Source organism: Anopheles maculipalpis, chromosome 3RL (genome assembly GCF_943734695.1).
Source record: "Anopheles maculipalpis chromosome 3RL, idAnoMacuDA_375_x, whole genome shotgun sequence".
Classification (NCBI taxonomy): domain Eukaryota; kingdom Metazoa; phylum Arthropoda; class Insecta; order Diptera; family Culicidae; genus Anopheles; species Anopheles maculipalpis.
In genome coordinates this window covers 83156855-83172378 of record NC_064872.1, presented here as the reverse complement: position 1 = coordinate 83172378, position 15524 = coordinate 83156855, and the positions used below count along the sequence as shown (strand labels likewise).

At 45.1% G+C, this 15524-nt stretch overlaps 3 protein-coding genes across 3 annotated transcripts; all 3 read left to right on the top strand.

Annotated features, from left to right (window-relative positions):
• Window positions 1-4134: 4134 nt before the first annotated feature.
• On the top strand, window positions 4135-6176 carry LOC126562300 (phospholipase ABHD3). Its single transcript, XM_050218760.1, has 4 exons — window positions 4135-4312; window positions 4389-4980; window positions 5498-5634; window positions 5706-6176. The coding sequence occupies exons 1-4, from the start codon at window positions 4208-4210 to the stop codon at window positions 6168-6170; spliced, it is 1299 nt and encodes a 432-aa protein (XP_050074717.1). The 5' UTR covers window positions 4135-4207; the 3' UTR covers window positions 6171-6176.
• A 3702-nt stretch (window positions 6177-9878) lies between these two features.
• LOC126561893 (peroxisomal targeting signal 1 receptor) lies at window positions 9879-11839 on the top strand. Its single transcript, XM_050218260.1, has 3 exons — window positions 9879-10241; window positions 10303-10452; window positions 10517-11839. Exons 1-3 carry the CDS (start codon window positions 9879-9881, stop codon window positions 11810-11812), a joined length of 1809 nt encoding a protein of 602 aa, XP_050074217.1. The 3' UTR covers window positions 11813-11839.
• A 1159-nt stretch (window positions 11840-12998) lies between these two features.
• On the top strand, window positions 12999-15074 carry LOC126562402 (3-ketoacyl-CoA thiolase, mitochondrial). Its single transcript, XM_050218912.1, has 5 exons — window positions 12999-13027; window positions 13664-14097; window positions 14165-14470; window positions 14551-14906; window positions 14977-15074. The coding sequence occupies exons 1-5, from the start codon at window positions 13009-13011 to the stop codon at window positions 15056-15058; spliced, it is 1197 nt and encodes a 398-aa protein (XP_050074869.1). The 5' UTR covers window positions 12999-13008; the 3' UTR covers window positions 15059-15074.
• The last annotated feature ends 450 nt before the right edge of the window (window positions 15075-15524 follow it).

The window sequence follows — 15524 nt, the reverse complement described above, 5'->3', positions numbered from 1 at the left end:
AAGTAAGAGTTTTCCGTACATTGTTGGTTCCTACCGGATAGGAGGACAATATGGAAACAATGGCGCGCGCGCTTTTGAAGTGCAATGGTGGCGATCTTTTCAATTTTTAATTTTTCACCAGCCACCTTTATTCGAGGCGACAGGATAAGGGTATTTGTTTCACCAAGTGAGAGTGTTTGCTTTTATTCAAATTTTTTGTACTGATTTTTATTGGCATGTTGTGAGTGCACACCTGACAGGATTCATATGATTTATTCAAAACCAGACCCTTCCGATACTCGGTTCACTTATTGATTGTATGTTTCACACTATCTGTTGTTTGACAACTTCTAACAGCAATTCTTTGGAACCGTATTTAACGTTTTTTTTACACCCAGAAGTGGATTCAGAATTGTGTCATTCTCATGAAGTGATTAACCCTCCTAAAGAGCCTAAGACATAATCAGCTAGCAACTTCTAGAACATATGAAGTAAAAGGATTACATAAAATTATTACATTTGTTCTTCTAGGAGGCAAGGCGACAACGGTACCGGTTTTCATACGGCAGTGCCAGAGTTCAAATCTCATTCGAAACGTTCCTCCGAAGTGAGGGCTTGACTATCCAACTATGCGGTACCAATAAGTCTTGTAAGCCATTTGATGGTCAGCATAACCTATAGAGGGTCGTTAAGCCAAGAAGGTGAAGAAAAAGATTTGTTCTAAAAAAAGTAGCTTCAATTTTAGTAACTATTGGTAGCCTGAACGCTAGCTCGATAACGTTTTCCACAATATCTGGTATCGGTATTCACGAAAGGTATCAGAGGTTTAAGGCATATCTAACCAGACAGATGCCTTTTTCTATCAGGTGACTACATTTCTATGATATTGGCATTAGCTTTCAAACCTTTTTAACGGCGCGAGTAGTCGACGTGAACTGCGGATAATAGAGAGAAAAAGATTTTAATTACCTGGGCAAAATTGCAAGTCCTTGACAAAGTCGTGTACCTCTGCGCTAAATCCCAAATGCTCTGGTTGAAGGCAAAAAAAAGCCGAAGTACCACTACCACATGAAATAACGGTTTTGACAGTACCCTAATGATCCTTTATTTGTTTTCATACTACCTTAACGACACTAGTCTCAGAGCCTTATATTATAAGACGCTGGGAGGTATCAGGGTTCTTGTCATGACGCTATAATTTCGCATATTTAAGACGCCCATAAAAAAGCCGCTAATGTGTTTGAATGGTATACTAAGGTCACCGAAGTGGCAACAATTTTACCCTCAAAAATGTTCCTCATTCGCCACAATTCAGTACATAGCTCATTACCGTTTGCGACAGGATCTAGTTTCTAGTTGGTACCTTGACAAATAGGTATTTCATCTTTTAAATATAATATTGGCATTTAATACATCTTACAGGCAGAAGAGCATTAAACCCATTAGGATCGTTGTCTCGTAGGTATCGGCCTCACTACCCAGTTATGAGTGATTCAGTGCCTAAAAAAGACAAGCGTTTGTTGATTATTATCAAGCCAGATAAGATCACCAAACTTTGCACCCATCCAGCTATCCACCAGCTCATCCTCTAGTTGTGGTTGCTACCGGAACCGTTTTCTCACGACCTAGTAATCCATGTCACGAGATAGTACATCACGGGTAAAGCCTTCCCCTCTCGCCACAAGATCCATTTTGGTTACAATCTTCACCCTCCCCCCCTTGCCATCCGTTCGTTGCATAGAACGCACTTCTTGTGGGCTAAAAGCAGACGGGCAGCCTCTCCTTCACAAGGCGATAACCAAGCGCACACTGGTCCAAATCACGCTTGCCGGCCCCTACGCATGGTCACGCTCACACACTCGTTCGTGCTTGTGGATTCCATTACGTCATCGACGTTCGCGAGCTATGCGTTGCGCGTGAGTATTAAGTATCGCGAACATCGCGCATCTACCGTCAGTCTGGTGCGCGAATCCGTCAGTACAAGGGCTTCCCATCTGGTGGAGGTAGGCGCGCGCGCGCGCACTGTGCACATTGTGTCTTTAACCGAACAACGGCCGGGTTGGCGACAGTGGGTGAGTGATCTCATATGACAGTGTTCAGTCATCTCGCTATTGAGCCGCATTTTGGTGTGTGCTTCATCAGGCGGAAGCTTCACCAGACGCAGAATGAAACAATACGTGCGGTCGTGATAAGGAGGGCCAAAAAAAAGAGAGGGGGGAGGGGGGGGGGGAGACAAAACAATCACCCCATTGGAATGATGAATGCATTTAACCTTGATTAGAGATGTTTGGAGACCTTTTTATCAGTGACGACAGCAACCCTCCCCCGATAACGGTTTAATCTCGACAGTGTTCGGTACCTTCAAGACTCCATACACACCCTCTGGCTGTGGAGTCCCGGCACAAAAGGTACATCAGGATTTGGACACCCTAAAACGTTGCTTTTGGGCTCGGAACACTAATGAAGTGAAAATCAGTGCCGCAAACAAACGATCGGCGTCTAGAGCTTTCGATCGCGTGCCTATTAAAGCATGTGCTGGTGTGCGTAGGAGCCGCGAAACCGCCAAACGTGATTGTCGCGTGCATTATGTGCAGTAAAAAGTTGAATGGGAGAAGAAAAAAAATAGCGCCTGTGCTTTACCCTTTCCCGGCCACACTCGCGGTCCACTCGCGGTTCGGTGCGAATAGTGAGTGTGAGTGAGGGCTGTATTTATAGGATCATCACGAGGGTTGTAATAAATTGTTTGCACAGCGTTTGTGTGTGCATGAGTTGGGGAAGAATCTACAGAGGGCAAAGATCGTTTGTTGCCGCAAAACAAAACAGCGCTAGATAGCAATAGTATGTAGTTGTTGAGAACATGCTTTAAAACTAGCCCATAGAACAGGGCGCTTAGCAAGATCATTCAGCACTCCGTTCGGCAACCACAAAAATCCATACGAAGTGACGATAATTTCCCACGGATTTGATTTTTTATTACCAACCCTATTTCGTATGTTGAAAGTTGAAACACACGGGGTAACAAAATCAAGGCTTTGCCATCACTTTACTGACACGCGAACCCGATTGGCCAGGGGAGTTCTTTACCCAGCAACCGACCTACCCATCGCCCGCGCTGGGCGTCCACTGACCTTTAAGGTATCGATTTTTCCCTATATCGCGGGTAGCTACACACGCTTGGAGGTCCCGCAAAGGTTCGTGGGTCTCGTCGCATGCTGTCAGCTTTTACCATACCGTGTGTCCTTATCGTGCGGTCAGTATCAGACAGCTAGGTCTAATGCTACATTTAGTAGCGAGGTCGAGTCGGTATGGAGCGGTTTTTTTTTTCATTTCTCACCCACAGAACCGAACACAAAATGAATCGAAAAGAACGATCGGGGTGGAAATGGAAATTTCGGTAGCGTGTGCCTGTTTCTAGGACCTCCCGCTATTCCGTATCCTTTCCATATTGATTTGATTTGTTTTCCGGATTAACGGGCTCTTCCCTTACTAATTTTCCAACTCATTAGCCAATCACGCACATTTGGGAGCGGCGGAGGCGTGCAACAATTGGACACCTGGCGTTTACTGGAAGAACTCGAGCTTAACTACGTCCTCCGACATGTTGCTTCTGGCGTGATGTTTTGTATAATTTAACTATTTAATAGTACAGTCGCATTTCGGTCGAGTACAGTTGAGGAGATCGGGAAATCTCTGGTGTACCTTGAGAACTGCTTCGGGGGTTGTTTTGGTGTTCGGTTTCTGTAAGTAGACGGCATGTTGTGCGTTTTGCGATGCTGCTTGTTGCCAATAATCGTGTTGCAATCGGGCACATGCAACCTCCCGAAGCGTGTGTACTAGATGCAGAACATTGAACTGCCAAGTCAAGTCAAGTTATAGACTGGTCGAGAAGTTTGCTGCGGTGACCTCCATGCTATGAACACGCGTGGGCTTTTGTAAGTTGTAGAGCTCGTGTGTGTGTGCCGGCAGAATTGGGAAAAAGGTGTTATGCACATAGTAGTTAAGGTACATCGTTGACTGGTGACGTGGAAATGTTTATATAAACTGTTTTAAAGTAAAAGTTTTATTAGTAAGATCTCTACTTATCTCTGATATTGAGAAAGTAAAGAAAAATTATTTAATTATCTTATCCGTTTTTACGTTTTCTCTTTCCAGAAACTATCTCTCCGTAGCTAGAAATAAGCAACCAACCATCAGGAACTTAGGGCCCAGTTGCAACTAATCCCGTAAAATGTTGTCCTACTTATACACCTACCTAACCAACCTGCCCCGGTGGCATCTGGTGGCAATAGTTCTCGTTGGCTATCTCATCTACTATCTAATGGAAGTCGTCAAGGTACGTATGGACACTCTACTCGAAAGTCGGTTCATCAATTGCTAACCCGAACGTTACTTTCCCTCACACCAAGCAGCGCCCCATACTTGCCGTCTCGAACGGACCGTTCAAGAAGTACCTTCGCAAACACATCCCCACGCTGGAGAACAAATTTTGGCCCACGTTCTGGTGTGTGGAAAGCCGTGCCCAGACCGTATTTGCTAGCATCATCCGCTCGAACATTATGCCACTGGTCGAATATAGGCGCGAGGTGCTAACGCTCAAGGATGGCGGTCAGGTTGCACTGGACTGGCTGGAGACGGGCTGCGATCCGGAATCGCCGATCATCATCATCCTGCCCGGGTTGACGGGCGAATCGCAAGCCGAGTACATTAAGTGTCTGGTGACGGCGGCCAACCGTATCGGCATCCGGACGGTAGTCTTCACCAATCGCGGGCTCGGCGGTGTTGCGCTGAAGACACCCCGGCTGTACTGTGCCTCCAACTGTGAGGATCTGTCCGAGGTGGTAAAGTACGTGAGGCAGACGCACCCGCACGTGCGGATCGGTGCGACCGGTATCTCGATGGGTGGACTGATTCTGGGCAACTATCTGTCCCGCCACAGCGACGAAGCGAAATCGATCCTAACGGCGGCGAAAATTATCTCCGTACCGTGGGATGTTCATAAGGGTAAGTGGCGATATGGGGTTATTACCGGGTTGCGCGGGTGGTTTATCAATTATTTCCATGAGTTGCTGGTGACAAGGGGGAGCGCGCCAACCGACCAGTGTCGATGGGTTGATTTGAATTTATCGATCGGTACTGTGGAAATGTGTGTTCTGTAGTTAAAACAGAAGGAACTTCGGTCCACCCGGATGTAGTAACGGCTTTCGGGGAGGAAGAAGGACAAGGAAAGGACAGAAAAATCGAATATTTGCGATGAGATTAAATTTAACCAACCGTTAATCTTGAGCGCTACTGGAGCTGGCAGTCTTATCAGTGCCAAATGTTGCGTTTGGCTTTGCGCGTCGATTAATCACGCACCGCGTGAGTGCTGTGTCCCACGTGCACAAGCTTGACTTTCGAGAAGGTTCTCGCTAGGCGTGTTGGAATTAAGTTAGTTACAAAGTCTATTTTTAAAGAACTATTTGAAGAGCGTTTCGTGTGTTAAAGATCTTATAAAATTCTAATTCAATTCCTTTTACAGGTTGTGCCAGCATTGAGCAGCCCATACTGAACAATCTGCTCGGCCGACATCTTGCCTCGAGCCTGTGCCGAACGGTGAGCAAGTACGATATACTGCGGGGCGAAGAATTCGACTGGGATATGAATCAGGTGCTACAGGTATGATATGTCTTATCGCTTCCCTCTATGCTCGACGTCACCACTAACACGATCCGAAAACAATTTTGCAGAGCAAAACCATCAAACAGTTTGACTCGGCGTTTACGTCCAAACATTTCGGCTACAAGGACGTCGACAGCTACTACTCCGATGCGACGCTTCACAACAAACTTCACCAGATTAAAGTGCCTTTGCTGTGTCTCAGTGCGGCGGACGATCCGTTCCAGCCGCTCGAAGCGATCCCGGTGAAAGCGGCCGCCAATTCGTCACACGTAGCCATCCTGATAACGGCGCGCGGTGGCCATATCGGCTTTCTGGAAGGTTGGTGGCCCGCCAACAAGGACCAGTACATGGGCCGCCTGTTTAGTCAATACTTTTCTGCCGCCCTGTTCGATCCGAACAACGAGTTTTATCGTACCGCACAGCTCATGATGGAGCACAACCTTACCACGTCCACGTCGGTGCCGGGATCGCCGACGACCAAACCGTCGTTGGTTGCCGCCAGTGCCATACGGAAAAAGTCGATTCCATTTTAATGGAGCTCGCTCGGTGGCTGCCCTGCCACGACAGACCTGCACCAACCCGGACGCTTGTTTTCACGCTTGCACGCCTTGTACATGAGTGTCCGGTGAGAAAGGAAGACCATGTACAGCTTTCGGTCCGATCAAGATTTCTAGTACCGCTATCCTAGCGATCGTCGTTGCCCGATCCTGTGACATAGGGGTCACGCACAAAACGGTTCGGATACTGCAGGGTGATAGCGTAATATTCTTTCCTCTAGCCTGTTAATTATTGCGTCCAGCTGGCGTCCAGCGCCCTATGAAACAGCACAGCAATTAGCTTGGCGGAACGATTGTTGGGTGGTTGCGGCAAACACGTGAACAACACAAAAAATGCATGTGATAAAAGATGATGAGGCTACCGCAATACAATAAAAAAGGAGAGAAAAAAACGAGCATAACAATTGCTCCAAGTCTTTTTGCCCTCGTTAGCACCTTTTTCCCAATTGTCGCTAAAATCTACTTGAATTTAAATTCTATTGTATAAAGCTCGCCAGTTAGGGACGGGTGGTAAATCAATTTAGCCGTTATGATGCGTAATTAGGTAGAACACAACACGAGAAGAGAAGGTAAAAATTTGTAATTTTTCTCAGGATTAACATTCGAACCAAGAAAACCCTTTTTGAAACATCCAAACACATCCAACCTAAACCTTGACCACGTTGACCAACGTACCCGGATATGGCTTTATCGCGACAAAGAAAGATTTCTAATGGTAGTTGCTTTTTGCCGGCATTACCGGACCACAAACGCCGTAAAGCTATAACATTCGGTTTCGTTCGCTCTAGGAATTAGTTTCTTGAATTAGTTTATTAATTTTATTGTATAAGTTTGTTGTGTCGCGTCGACGAACGTGGTACTATCCGAAAGGGAATAAGATTCCTGTTTTTGGTGGTGCTGTTAGAAAGGGAAATATTCGTAGCATGAAGTAGTTGATAGTTGAATTACATGTATATCAGCAATCTGCCTAGAATCGTACAGTTGTAAGTAAAAAGACTTATTTTCGGCCATTACCGGATAGGCAACCATTTTGGCGTTGGACCAATTGAAGACTTTGCAAACACAGTTCGCTTCGCGAATTGTAACAACATTCGTAGGGAAGCTGTTGTGCAGTTGCTAGAATGAATTTTATTTCTGTTATGTGAATGATACGTGATTATGTTGCGTGAAGAGGTACGTTAATTATTACAGCTACGCAAGGACACAAAAAAAGAGTCATAATATTGTTAAAGTTACTATAAAGACACCAGTATTGTTTGTCTCGGCGATAGTGTAACTATCCCGCATGGACGCAAGACTCATTAGAAAATAGAAGGTTGTTGAAAATGAATTGTTCGATAGATTAAAAGACCTTTTAGTGGTAGTGTGTAAGCGGGATACGAAGTTAATGCGATAATAAGTAGTGAAGATAAATACCGAAACTGGACAAAAAAAAAAGCGATCCAATTATTAAATCTTTAAATGCCTAGAATGATAGAATGTAACAGGTGAATTCAGAGGTTCACCACCACTAGGTAGCTCAACACCGGATCAAAGACTCCCCCCCCCCCCCTCTCCTTTTTCACTGTAACTGGAAATGTTATACCAACAAATACTAGTTTACATATCCTTGCAAATTGATCCTCTAACATATTAAAGCCAGGTTTTCAGGGGTTTGCGCGTCAGAGCTTTAGGAGTGAAACAGACAGAAAGACAGAAAGAGAGAAAGACGTTGGTTTGTTTGATGCGCTTTAAAAGCCGATATAGATTACTTGAACTAATGTCCTCGTTGAAATGTTTCACTCGTCTGTTGAAAGTAATTGTAATGAACTATTGTAATGAACTTTTGTGGCGCGCGGGCTATTACGGTTACACACTATATTACATTACATTACATATTGTTTCGGGGTTACAATTACGTATTGCATAGCAAACCATTGCCCAAATGGACATGGTACGCGCCCTCGTTCGGGTAGGTTAGAATTGTTAGAAACAGTTTCACATTTGTACTACTACCAAACAGTTGCAAACATCGAATGTTAACATTGTACGGGGGAGAGGAAAAGCTGTAACAAACAGAGAGAACACATTGTTTTTTTTTGTTTTAATTTTTCGGTTGAAATAAAGATAGTACATACCTTAGAAGAATCTGCATTGAGTTTTTCTTGCATGTAAAATTATGTTCAACCTTTCGCAATCGGACAATCGGACGCTAACCGAATCGGGTAAAGACAATGAAGGAATCTGTGAGGTTCCAGTGTCAAAAACTTAACCTATGTGGGATCAAAATTGGCACCGACAAAACCATGGATGTTATGCTACGCGTAAGGATGGTGGTTACCAACCAGGCATATTACAGCCTGAGGAAACTTCTCAGCTCAAAAAACCTTTTATGATGGACAATGCTTGGACTGCAAGTAATCTTTATAGTCCCAGTGCACGCATACGTTTCGGTTACATAAAATTTGTGCAAAATTGGCCCTCTAAGCCGCGTTCGAGAGGCAGATGTTGAGAAGGAGCTGTTACTAATATTGTGTTAAGTAGCTATTCGTGAGAGCGAAGAGCTCGAAGAGGACGAAGGGCTACCTTCCGAGAGAAAAGAGCGCTCAGAACTCTCAGTTTATTGAGATGAGGCTTACCGGTAGCTCTCGCGCTTACTGTCCATCACTATCCGCTACAATAACGAGTCCTACGAGGTATGCGGTGATATGGATATCGAGCAGCGGATCAGACTCTGGCAGACCTCAATCGCTAAGCGTTTTTGGGTTGCCTACATGGACACAGGAGCTAGTTATACCGTGATTTCCACAGCAATCCAATGCCACGCAGCAGTAGTAGCAGCAGATTAGTAAATAGGTGATACATTTTGAGAAAGTAGACAAATGTACCTGATACGATGCTGGTGTGATGGGTAGATGTTCTGCGCAGAGTATCATCTGCAACGATACCAGTTATGTTGGATAGTGTTTCTATGTCTCTGTTGTGTATCATCAATCATCAACATCATCATCAACTAAACACAATCACTACCAATTATCTGGTAATGATTTCGTTTACAAATTTTGCAATTACAAAAACCCTTTTTCAAAACACTGACGGTCTGGTCACCCTAGACTGGCAAATGCCAGTTGAAGCTTTCAAGTTGACTATATAGACAGCCGTTTCATCACAAACAAAAAAAAAACTATTTTGACAAATTTCTAAAAACAAAAAGAAATCTAAATTGTGCACAAAATTGGTAAACATTGGTAAACTAGCAAGGAAGTGTCCAGATTATCTAGTAAAAAGGCGATATCGGAACACAACATCCCGACCTTCGTAGTAAAGGTCATATTATACGAAAAGGACGGTACAAAAAGTTCCGGTCGAAAGCTTATGCGACGGACGGACAACAACAACGACCTAGGTGCCTGTTATCAGTTTATCAGTTATTCCATGATCACTGCCGAAAAGGGGCAGCGATAGGCGAAATCCTGGCCGCTTGTCGCAATAGTTGAATCGAGTACCAGCAGGTACGCTAGCTCAATTCAGTGTCTATCTCAATGATTTGTGTTGGCAACGAACTAGCGAATCCAAATTACTGTCCGGAACAAGTTACTTCTTCCGGTTTCCCTAGGGCGATTCAACCATTAAGTGACGTTCGCAGAATTCCTAGAAGTACCGTTTTTTAGTTGTGAACCGTACAGCAAAAGCTAGCGTGGGAAGATGTCTTTCAAGGATCTTGTCGAGCCGGAATGTGGAGGAGCGAACCCCTTGATGAACCTTGGCCGTCAGGTACGGCGGGACGTTGCCCTACAGGATGAAGGTCTGGCGGGTGGACGTAGTTCGTTTGCCGGAGCAGATCGTGAGCTCGTGAAGGAATACATGGACCAAATTGCGCCGGGTCCGCAAACCTTCCGGATGGATGAGCTGTTGAAGGAGATGCGCGAAATCGATGCTCACAATCATCGGCAGCAGCAAATGGTTGGCGTGGGTCGTTCGATTGATATGGTAGGGCCGGGTGGAGCCTGGGCAGAGGAGTTTCGTGCTGATGCCGCACGCCCGCGAGAGGAAAGCAAGTTATCGAGTGTAAGTAATGGGTCGACAGTCGTTTTCTTAAGACTTAAGATTAAGATTTGTTTTTGGGTAGGTTTGGTCACAATCGCACTTGCCACCAATACATGCAAATTTGCGGGATACAACGGAGCAGCAACAACCCACCGTGCGACAGGCGGCCAGTGACTTTATGTATCAAGCGTATCCCGGACAAATGTACAATCCTAACATAAGGCAGAGTGAGGTAAGAAACCTAGATGAACAACTTTGGTGTGCGTATTTGCTAAGAACATCATTGTCCGTTCCAGTTCGTACGTTTTATGGGTAATGTAAGTGCCGGGAACGTTCGGATCAACGACGGCAGTGTCCAAGTGTCGAATACTGTATGGGAGAATCGATTCGACGAGCTGGAAGCGAGTTCTTCCAAAGGCAAAGTAGAGCAGCAAGAGAGTAAACCGGATGAAGCCTCTAAGCAGGACGATGATTGGGCTAAGGCGTTTGTGGATGGGACGCAGGAACAGGACGAAGCCTCGGATAATTACAACAAGCAATTTTGGGAGCGACTGCAAGACGAATGGCGAACACTGTCTGAAAGCGAAGGCAAACATCCGTGGCTGTCCGAGTTTAATGATTTTTACGATCCCTTCAAGGAATACAAATTCGATGAAGAAAATCCAATGACCGACGTGGAGAATGCGTTCGAGAAAGGGAAAGCTTTCCTCGAACAGGGTGACATACCGAGTGCGGTCCTTTGCTTCGAAGCAGCCGTCAAACAGGATCCGGAAAATCCGGAAATTTGGGAACAGCTTGGCTTTTCGCAGGCCGAGAACGAAAAGGATCCGAATGCGATCGCTGCATTTAACAAAGCACTTTCGTTCAATCCGAACAACATGCCGGTGCTGATGGCACTTGCCATTTCGTACACGAACGAGATGCTGCAAAACAACGCCCTACGGATGCTGGTCCGTTGGATGAAGTGTAACCCGAAGTACGAACATCTGGTACCACCGGAAATGCTTCAGGCGCAGGATTCTCCGATGGGAAGCTCGTTGATGGGTGGACCGAAGTTGAAGGATGTGCAAGACCTCTTCATAAAGGCAGTTCAGCAATCGCCAACGGAAATCGATGCAGACATACAGGAAGCGCTAGGCGTACTGTTCAATCTGTCCTCGGAGTATAACAAAGCGGTCGATTGTTTCAATGCCGTGCTGCAGGTAAGGCCGGAAAGTTCCAAAGCCTGGAATAGGCTCGGTGCCAGCCTGGCTAACGGGAATCGTTCACTGGAAGCGGTCGATGCGTATCAGCGTGCACTCGCCTACCATCCCGGGTTCATCCGGGCACGGTTTAATGTTGGCGTGATTTGCGTCAATCTGAAAGCGTACAAGGAAGCGGCCGAACATCTGCTGACAGCGCTAAACCTTCAGGCTAATTCGGCCGTTCGTTCGGGGTTGAAGGTACAATCTATGTCGAATCAAATGTCTAGTGCAATTTGGAGCTTGCTGCGCATGGTGCTGTCGCTAATGAATCGAAACGATCTGCATACGGCCGTCGACAATCGGGATCTTGAGGTGCTGAATCGCGAGTTTCCGATGAGCAACGACTAACGGCCGGGTGATTGGTGTCGTCACGGGTGACGAATAAAGTCGAGACGGTGTGAAGCGTAGGTTAGCGTAAAGCGTTGATATTTAGATTCACCTCATGGCTGGCTAGTACAAGAGGGTTGAAGGGTAATGGGACTTAGTGTATAAGTGCAAATTCGACAGGGTGGAATTTTGGGCTGGGAAAATGAGATTGCCACACAAAAAAAGGTTTTGTTTTTTAGGGGTGTGCTTTGCGAAGAAACGGGTGTTTACGTTGAACATTTTCGTTATGAAAGATTGCGTGTGTTTTTGGTTATGTATTTTGCTAGCGAAATTATATAGGAAAGAAAGGATAAAGGGTTCGGGCTTCGAAAGCAATGCAGACATTTAATATAAACGTACCTAAAACATGAAGCGAGGAATTTCGTTGGGACAGGCGTTGGTGCAGAAATAAATTAACAAGTGCATATGCTACCTATGCACGCTAAAGAGGTGATTGTGAAAGTCCCCAACATTTTACTACCTAGATAAATATATATTATTATTGGTGCAATACCTGGTTGAGAGCAAGGGACATGATTCGTGGTGTATGTGTTAGCCTAGAAAGAAATCATAAGAGCAACATTCTAAATTTATTTTCCATATGACCTCGGGTCACAGGAATTTTCAAACTGTTGAAATCGATGCGAAACTGTAAAAAAAATGTCAAATTTCCGATTTCAGCTTTTTCTCCATTACCTCGTGTAGATAGCTTGTGTATGTGTCAGCCTCCGAAAAGCAATTTCAGAACGAAAAAAAAATCATTAACACTCGTGACTAACGTTCAATTTAAATAGAAATTAACCTTCCGTCTAAATTTCCATGGTTTGAGTATTTGACCCTACACTTTAAACAAAATTGTTGATGAAATGCGACGGAAGATGATAAACATTCCTTCCAACATGCAAGTGCGAAAGAGAGCACAGATGTGCCCGTATCATTTCTTTGCGTTAAAAAAGAAAAAAACATTACTATCGGCCGTAAATAACAGGGACTGCCGTCGCCGTCGTTTTGCTTGCTGCACACTTTCTTCACTGCAAGTTGCAACAGTTGGTGGACTGAAGTCTTGCAGTTAATTTGTTGTTGAAGGTTTAGATAGCAAGAGCTTTAACGTAACTGCTGTTTGTGTGTAGTTTTTTTTTTAGTAAATTGTTTAATAAAAACCGCATCAGTCGTTCAAAATGGCAGCACTTACGAAGGGTAAGTTTCGGCGTGTCCATTAAAATGTAAAAGTATAACCTATTTAATATACTTTGACATTGTAATACATTTTAATGTATTACCGAACTTTAGTTCAGTAAGGGATTGTGCCCACTATCGATGCTGTATTCCTTATTAAGTTGGACTTTGATCATCAGCTATCATACAGCATCGAATTGCTTGTTCATTGCCGGGTCAAAGTCCGATCTGATGACGTAGCTAGTGTAGCGACTTTCTGCCCATCTCGCTAAGCGTAACAATTTCTGCCGGCTTGTGTTACAATGTTTTTGTTTACTTCAACATTTTTAGAGGCTTTTTTTGTGTGAAGTTTTTATACTCAAAATTGTAATTGTCGAGTAAACACATGACTTGTGGAAGCATCCGTTCCAACCCTCATTTATCACCATCAAACAGTATCAAACAAACACGCGAATACGGTTCCAAGACAGGTTGATAAGGAAATGGACCCACTTTTTTTTATTCTACTCCGTCTGTGATGCTGATAATCCTGATAGTGGGAAGACTCTACCCCCTTTGGTCAGCATATTTCCGACCTTGTTTTTTTTCTCCCACCTCTGCTTTGGCCTATACCCCACTGATCGTGATCATTTGTCTTATCTGCTTTGCCCTTCACAGGAGTCTTCATCGTGGCGGCCAAGCGTACCGCTTTCGGCACCTTCGGCGGAGCTTTTAAGAACACCAACGCAACGCAGCTGCAGACGGTAGCGGCAAAGGCGGCACTCGATGCAGCCGGTCTCAAGCCGGAACAGGTCGATTCCGTCAACATCGGCCAGGTATTGGTACTATCGTCCACCGATGGTGCATTTCTACCCCGGCACGTGTCACTCGGCTGCGGCATTCCGATCGAACGGCCGGCGCTCGGTGTGAACCGTCTGTGTGGGTCCGGCTTCCAGGCGGTCGTAAACGGTGCGCAGGACATTCTTGTCGGTGCTGCTCACGTTTCGCTTACCGGTGGTGTGGACAATATGTCGCAAACGCCGTACACGCTGCGTAACAGTCGGTTTGGCATCCCGCTCGGAACTAGTCCAGCGCTGGAGGATGCTCTATGGGTGAGTTGAGATACTAAACTATTTTTAAAAAATACATCGGGAGACTAAAAATGCCTCTTTTTTTTAGACCGGTCTTACTGACTCCTACTGCAAACTTCCGATGGCACTGACGGCCGAAAATTTGGCCGAACAGCACAAAATCCCGCGCGAAAAGGTGGACGAGTTTGCGTACCGTTCGCAGCAGCTGTGGAAGAAGGCCAACGACGCGGGTGTATTTAAGACAGAAATCACCCCATTCAAGCTAAAGGTTAAGGGAAAGGAGGTTGACTTTGCGGTCGACGAACATCCCCGTCCGCAGACCACGCTGGAGGGATTGGCGAAACTTCCAACGCTGTTCAAAAAGAACGGTGCCGTTACTGCGGGAACTGCTTCGGTAAGAATGCGTTGCCGTAGTGAGAATATTATTTTAAAATTTAATAATTTAATATATTTATAACCAAAAACTAATTTCAGGGCATTTGTGATGGTGCCGCAGCAGTCGTTGTAGCCTCGGAGGAAGCGATCAAGAAACACAACCTGACACCGTTGGCACGATTGGTGGCGTACAGTACGGTCGGTGTACCACCGGAGATTATGGGCATCGGGCCGGTGCCAGCGATTCGTAACGTGCTGAACGTGGCCGGACTGAAGATCGACGATGTGGATCTGTATGAGATTAATGAGGCGTTCGGTGTGCAGACGTTGGCTTGCGCCCAGGAACTTGGACTCGATATTAACAAACTTAACCTGAATGGTGGTGCAATTGCATTGGGCCATCCGCTTGGCGCATCCGGATCGCGTATCACCGGCCATCTGGTGCACGAGCTGAAGTAAGTACATTTCTGGGGATTTGTTTCTAAGAGAAGGACAATATTTTCATATTTTTTCCTATTTTCCTAGGCGAAAGAACCTTAAGCGGGCCGTCGGATCTGCCTGCATTGGTGGAGGCCAGGGTATTGCACTACTGCTGGAGGCTGTTTAGTCATCACAATCATCACACCACCACCAAGCCAGAAAGAGCAATCAGAAACGTACCTCAAACAAAGTGTGTTTATTTTTTTTTCTAGAAAACTGGTTGAAAAGATTGTGAACAAACGTTTATGTAGTATTTTTAAGAATCTTCAACGAGTAAAACATTGCATTTTTGTCTAAAAACTCCTTGTGGTTTTAGTTTTTTTGTACCTTTGAGTATAAGTAGAATTAAACTCAATTTAACATCTAAACCTCGGATAATAATCCACTTCGGGTCTCTTCCGAGTATGGAATCAACCGTGAGGGACGGCACGCGATCAAATTGCTTTAGCTTATGAATATATAATCGTTACGGAAAAGCCCTTCATGTAAATTTAATTGACGTGACTGCTAATTAGATTGATCGTGTTTTTAGTACAAAAAGCAAATAGGCAAATACGGTTAAGTGTTTGGAAATAATGGCACAATCGACCGAT